The following is a 7,648-nucleotide window of genomic DNA, read 5'->3' on the forward strand; positions in this document are numbered from 1 at the left end:
AAACAAAACTTCATAATGAACATAAATATATGAGAGGCTGTATCGCCAATATTGCTCTTACAGTTTTGTAACTAGAGCTGTACCAACAAAACATATTATCACTTTCAATTTCAGAATGATGAAATTATTTAATATCGTATATGCTTCCTGCTCACAGTGATAGGATTATGCGACTGTTAATATATCATATGATATATGAATCTTATTGATCCATGCCAAGCAAAACAACAGAGAATACAAACACAACAGCATAATTGTACGCAAAATCGAAAAAACGAGTGAAAATTATACATTTTCACGGTGACACTTGCCAAAGTATGATTAGGTGTTCTTGGAGCAGTTTCATAATCCTTTCTTGGCTTCAGAAAATTCCTTCAAATGTTCCATAGGGGAGTAGTACAGAATTGAAGGAAGCTTTCCTAACTAAAACATGTATGCTTGTTGCTCTTAGGTTTTTTCTGGTTATTTTTTATTCTGATGACACAAAATCATTGCTAGCCCTGTGGTTTAACAAATTATGCAGAATGTTTATTGGGACGTGATTACATCCATTTCAACATATAGAGTTAGGTGTAATGGAATGTTCCCGGGTTTAAAACACAAGCATGTTGTAAACGGAACTAGTATTATAAATTTTCTTGATCAGGAATTGTTTCGGACTTTTTCATGTAACGCATAGATATGAGATGGGATATGAAGGAATGTGACGATCAAATGTCTCTTGGTGTGTCTCTTCACCTGCTGTTGTAGAAGGTCCAAATCAACAGTAAGTGTCTACTTTTCAATCAATTTCTGAGTTCAACATACTAACAGACTTTTTCAACAATGTTTATGTTAATTTTTCCTATTCTACAAAACGTAGCGAGGATATACATTTGTTTTTTTGTTGACGTCAGAATATATCTTGCATTGATCTTCTTTTTTATAATACACCAGTGGAAAAAAATAGTTAGGGGTCAAATATTGAGATAGGATATCTGTTAACGGACGCTTGAATAACGACCAGAGTATGTTATGGTTCAACTATGTTGTGTGACACGTCTCAAGAATGGAATTAGTGCCGTGTGTGGCCACCAATGGCTAGGACAACATCATTACATCGCCGGCGCATGGAGCCGCTCGTATATCGTCGGATTGTGTGAGCCATTCCAAAGAACGTCCCAGATTCGCTCTAGTGGGTTCATTTCGGATGATTTCGAAAGGCAAATCCAAAGCTTCGATATTGTTCTGCTGAAAGAACGTCCTTGTCTTGTGTTGGATGTGGCATTACTCAGCTCCTTGACTCCGTAAGACTGATCGGCGACGGGAGCTAAAATTTCATCCCGTAAAGGAACTACATTTAAATTACCATTGACAGTGATTAATCTGGTTCAATTTTCACAAGATATGCCGCCCATGGTCATCACACTACCAAATCTGTCACACTGGGCTACACAGCAGTCTGCTTCGCGCGCATTCCGTCGTCGCCATACTCACTGCCTCCCATCATTGTACATCAAACAAAATCTCGACTCATCGTTGAACAAAGCATTGTTTGATCGCCGTAAGAGCCATCGTTGCGATGACATGGGTAGAACAACATACTTTTATTTTGCTTATGGAGATTTCAAGCATGCTAATATTTTTTTGTCTGTGTTGTTCAGAAAAATAGCATAAATATTTTAGTGTAAGTGATTTTCATAGATTAGAAACAGAAAAAAACGCAAAGCAAAAGATGAATAGCAATGGCAAAATGATTTACAATGATGAAATTACACGATGCTGACAACATTATGTCCTACAATAGTAGTCCGTGCATAGTCACGGACACGTCACGGTTAAGACACTCAACTCTGGCTGTGCTATACAAAACCAGACAATTTCTATTTCCGCTGCATTCCGCAGTAGAACATAAAAGAGCGGCGTTTGTACTCGTATCAGTTTGGTAAGATTGCGTTAATACTGATAAACTTCAAAAAAATGTTTCCAAAGACCCTGTTACAAACATGTATTTGTTATATCAAATGCAAAATAATAACACAATGCAATTTGTTAGATCCGTATATAGGTCCTTTAAAATGTAGAGAGTATACTTACCGCCATGTTTCAGGCAACAAAGACTGAATTCTTATTTTAGTGAAGAACATTTCTTGAAATCATTGGTCGAATCCGTTTACGTCTTAAGAAATATATTTCATATCTGACAACATATCTGTAGCTGAAACGGTAGACGTTCAACCAACTACGTGGTGAAATATAAACTCGTCACGTATGGTAATCATATCCTGTCAGGTAATCTCTGTAAGCCTGGAAACCAGATCATAAAACATAGTAAGTGCCCTGGGCAATGCGGGTGACCCTTTTATATATATATATAAAATATATATATATATAAACAAAGCACTTTCGTTTAGGGAGAATTTCTGAAATTTCACAATTTAAAGTCCATTAAGCTAATTTCACTGTTACAAAAAATAGATTTTGGAATGCTTCATATGTATATATATAATAATAAAAAACAAGACTTTGCCGCTAGGAATTTCTACTCTCTCTGACTTCTTCAGGGGTAATCTTATCGTGTGATAGCGGTAAAATTGCTGTTTTGTTATTTTTGTACGTTGACCTACACAAGAAAAGATTCCCTTTTCTTATATACAGTTGTCTTCAAAAGAATATTAAGTACATGAGAATACTCTAATCAAACGTAGCAAGCAGGTTACGATAAAAACCTCGGGGACTGAAAACAATCACCTAAGCAGTGTCACAATAATTTCTGTTTAGTGCAAATGTAACAATCGTTTTAAACTCAAGAATAGAGACCTACTGCCTAGCCTTAAAAATGCCTTTGCGGCCCCCAGACCCCTCGCAGACTCCAAAAAAAATCGGCTCGTGTCAATGGCGCTCGCACTGTCACCAAATTACTGTTTTTAGTATACCAGTAACTTAGATAAACCGGTTCCAGGTAAAACCTTGTTTGAAACAAATTTATGAAACAAATGGGAAATTTTCAGAACCGGTTCGAAACTTAAACAGGACTGAGGTGTTACCCAAAGGTTCTTAGGGAAACAGATTGTTCAAAACGAGATGGGGCTGAGTACGTAGTCCAAAATCCTGATGATGCTGGTCGGTGAATAATTCGGTAGAGGAATCGGATGTCGATAGCTGAGATATTCAACAGCGCTCCATAGACGATAGTAAATAAACACCAAAGATTCCGTAAATTGAACAAATTTAATTTGGTTGATGTGATCCATTTCAGGTTGTTCATTCTCATCTTTGGAACCATCCGGAACTCCTCGTTTTTTTGTGTGTGTTTCGTTCCTGATCCTATTGAACACTACCGTAGCTCTCTACAGTTTGTAAACCATTAATAAACTAAACGGAAAATCATTATAGCAACTTTGTGATCATTAAGGAAGCTTTCCAGAGAGTAATTTGCTTTATTTCACAGATGTATTTTAACATGTAATTAATTCTATTATTGACGCTCTAGTTTACATTATAAGTCTGGAATACCATCCACTTATATTTTATTGTAAAACACTTCGCTTTGACAAAACATCACTCGACTGAAAACAGGAATAAGCTGATATATAGTATATTTGATACAATGCCAAAAGTTGCACCTCTCTTCAAAAGATTCATCATCTCTTTATTTATTTACTGGTGTTTTTTTAAAGATTGTGCTCCGAAATAATTCCGACTGTATATTTGAATTACATATGAAACTGTCTGATAGTTCGCGTCGATGTAATGGACTTTACAACATTATTTTCACTTTTCTGTACAGTCTATGTACTGGTTTGATCTATTTCTGCGACAAGGAGTTATCTTTAAAAAAAATCCATTGTCCGGCCTTTTTTCCCAGCAAACTTATCGAGAATATCTTCGATATCCAATTGCATATGTCTGTACGAATGCAACATGGCTAGTCCAGAGAGGCGGGTAGTCGACATTGTCGACCTGAGGTACGTTTTCACGCGCCGCATCACACTAAAGGATCTTTCTGCCGAAGCAGTTGATACGGGCATCGTCAGCAGAATGACCAAGCATGTGAAAATGTCTGGGTATAACTCGCGGTTTGTTGCCAAGATTGTGGTGAGAAGGTCGACGGGTTTGGGATCATCTGCTACGGACCACTTTGTTCTCCATCGTGAGATCTCTCTACGAAACAATTCCCTGTCACCGCTTAGGTCAGTCTTATACCCCTCGTAGATCTCATCTACGTGTCCTGCTGTCAACTGTCCCAGTAAGCTCGGTATGAGATATTGTGCGAGGAACCGATAATTTGCTGACAGCAGGCGATCTTGCAATTCCATGGTCAGATGATCCATAAATGGTATGTATAACGCCCGTTTCCAATACTCAGAGACTGTCTCCGCAGGTTGGTTAGGTCTGTGTTCTTGTCTGCCGCCGATTCGCGGTCGTGACGGACGAACGTCATGTGGACTGGCGAGGTCAATTGCCTTTTGGTATAGGGCGTCCCAAACATCATCATCCATGCGCTCTGCCCTAAGCTGTGCAATCAACACGCTGGCTTCCTTCGAGGCTTCCACCAGATCGCACTCTTTGCCTTGCAACAATTTGTTGAGTGGTAGAATGCTTTGGATAACAAACTCGACGGCTACTAGCGAGATGATGAAGTCGAATTTTAGGATACTACAGCGGTAGCTTCTGGCTTTTGAGTCGCCCTCGTGCTCAAGTACTTCCAACGAATCAACGATTGTCGAGAAGGCTGACTTGAAGGTGTATAGCGCGTCCGCTCTACTGGCCCATCTGGTTTCGCACAAGTTTTGGAGTTTGGTGCGCTTTGCCATCTCCTCTTTAGCTACGGCATCGTTTTGCAGAGTTTCTTGGAATGCCAAAAGCCTCTTCGCTGAATAATTGAAAGAAAAGCCAATTTGCTGGACAGTATCAAACATATTCCGCACGAGAACTTCCCTACATGCATGTACAATTGCCAGATTCAACGAGTGTGCTTTACAGTGGATGTATATGGCTTCGGGAACTACCTCCTTAATCCTAGCCTGGACACCCCTGTGACGCCCTGACATATTACTAGCCCCATCGTATCCCTGTCCCCTCATTTTATGAATGTTCAATCCAGCATTCCTTTGTCCGTCAATGAATTTCGTCGCAAGTGCCTCGCCAGTTGTTGATTCTGCTGTGACAAAACCGATGAAATCCTCTCGTACCATCTTATCAGACTCGGAATAAAAGCGCACCACCATGGCGATCTGTTCCATTGTAGAAGCATCTGTTGCTTCGTCGGCTAGAAAAGAATAGCACACAGCGTTGTTGCACTTTTCAACTATGTGTTCGCGAATAGCCTGTTCACACAGTCCTATTATTTCATTTTGTATTGCCGGGGATGTGTATTTGGGTGAAGATATGCTCTCTAAATGTGCCTTCAAAATAGGATCCCTTACTGCACGATCTTTCAAGAGCACCATAAAATTACTGTTTTCGTCATCGTGGCTCCTGAGGGATATATTCTGTCTGCCGCAAAGCATGATGACTTCAATAATGGCTTGAAGGGAATGTCGATTCCTCTTGACAAGAGCAGCATGACCGCTATCCAGCTGACTGAGAACACTAGGTTCTTTACCATTATGGATTCTCATGAACTGATCTGCACTGTTACAGGCTCCGTCATGACATTTACTTATGATATGCCTTTTGATGTATTTCCCCAAATTTGACCATTTCGTCACGGCAGTTGATACTAACGTTTTCTCTCTTGCGTCGACATTGCGAGAGCCAAACAGGAAGCATGGTGCACAGTATACTGAGTCTTCGGACACTGAATACCGAAGCCAATTATAATTTTTCAACCAATCCACGTTGAACTGTCTACGAACACCGTACTCCATTCTGGAAAAGAAACACACTTTCGTTTCACTGGGATATGAAATGATTTAGAAAGACAGACCATGCGTTCCTTCTGCGAATTCGTACCAGTAATACTACATTGGTGGCACCGTCTAATGGAACACAATCGGATCTCAAATAGTTTCTCCTAAGATGGCGACGCCGATGAAAGCTATGCTTCAAATATAAAAACGTGATATTTTTCTTATTAACCTAGCAAAAATTGTAAATTGTTTCATCGGCAATTTAAAGTAGGGCTGTCACAGGTACTGAATTTTGGCCCATGGTACCCGAATTTTAGTACCCCACCCGTACCCGGGTACTCGACAAACATAAATCATATAGTTGTAAGTTAGCTTTCTTTACGTTTAACTTGTTTGTTGTGTGGGGTGACAGGCTTACCGAGGGAGAGTCAAGGCATTGAGTGGAGTATGCTTCAAGAACGATATTGTGGTATCAATTTTTATGCACCAGTCGACAATTTTATAGCTGTATTAATTAGAAAAACACAATATCTAACAAGCTGATATAATGAGTGGGATTTTGTACTACTTTAATAGAAGTTTTACATCGACACAGTCGTGTGACAACATTTTTCCTATTTTGACAGGTACCCCGTCCCGGGTACACATTTTCGGACCCGGTTACTTCTCCAACCCGGGTACTCGGGTACTCGTAACAGCCCTAATTTAAAGGGACAATTCAGATTCGAAGTTCCGTTATATTGGATCCAATTGGTAAGCCTTAGAAAAAGAACGTACAATATTTCGATTCGGTTCCGCTGGTATGGCGCGTTCCATTATATACAGCGGATTCGTAACGGTACAGTCTGGTACAGATTTGCAAAAAACCCGCACAGCAAGTGTCGTGTTCTTTATGCGCTGTAGGTGTCAATGTAATGTCAAAGAGCACATCTTAAATTTGTTTATAATTGTGAATGTATTACTAAACGTACATCGAACATCGGCCTGGCGATTATAATTTATATACGTGTACGATGTTTCTTTAGTACCTGTACAATCCCAGTTGAATCGTTTTTAATCGTTTTCCCTTTTTTGTTTGCATGTTGTTTGCATACATTCATATTATGATAGCATTCATGGCCAGAAACATGCCGATTTGAATCTTATATCTAAAAACAATGCAAAATTTGGTTGGTTATAAAATATTAAACTGACACATGTGATTATAAACCATGAATCCTGCTTGTTCATGCAGGGGTGGCAATCTACTTGTACGTCAACACCTGATATACATGTATCTCTCCACTTCGGTATATGCGATTGTCAAATGAATTTAATATTCACATCAAACATGTTACAATACTAGTGTTAAAATGACAACACTCACGGAGCCCAGACAAACATACATGTAGAATATCCACGTATCATAACATTCCTTTCGTACTATGATTTCTTAGATTACCCGGTGCATTTTCTCTGTAAATATATGCAACGGGTAATCTGTGAAATCAAACATTGTGCGAAAGAAACATAAGTTAACGTTAGTGCTATGGGTTTGTCTGAGTGACAATGTTGTTTTAACATATAATTATAATACATATGTATATCAAGTAGGCTTAATGAGCACAAACACAACATAGAGTATACTGTAGTATATAGAGACCCTTTTAATTCGATACCAGTGTCCTAAATAATTAAGGCAGTTACAGTAGAGAGAAAATTCATGAAACTTTCATTTTTTAGCTTTCTGAAATGGATGTCCTTTTAGAGGGCACTGGATTCACCACTGATTCGAATTATGGAATAGTGGACTGCTGGCGTTAGGAGTGTTTTAG

The 7,648-nt window shown here is 39.1% G+C and overlaps 1 protein-coding gene across 1 annotated transcript; it reads right to left on the reverse strand.

Moving 5' to 3' along the window:
* Positions 1-3,812: 3,812 nt before the first annotated feature.
* LOC117331215 (zinc finger MYM-type protein 1-like) lies at positions 3,813-5,852 on the reverse strand. The gene has a single exon (XM_033889812.1). It carries the CDS (start codon positions 5,850-5,852, stop codon positions 3,813-3,815), a length of 2,040 nt encoding a protein of 679 aa, XP_033745703.1.
* Between the last annotated feature and the right edge of the window lie 1,796 nt (positions 5,853-7,648).

Source organism: Pecten maximus, chromosome 7 (genome assembly GCF_902652985.1).
Source record: "Pecten maximus chromosome 7, xPecMax1.1, whole genome shotgun sequence".
Taxonomy (NCBI): Eukaryota; Metazoa; Mollusca; class Bivalvia; order Pectinida; family Pectinidae; genus Pecten; species Pecten maximus.

What these genes read in the sequence shown, in the direction of transcription:
- LOC117331215 (XM_033889812.1), bottom strand. Translation starts at nt 5,852, where the DNA reads ATGGAGTACGGTGTTCGTAGACAGTTCAACGTGGATTGGTTGAAAAAT.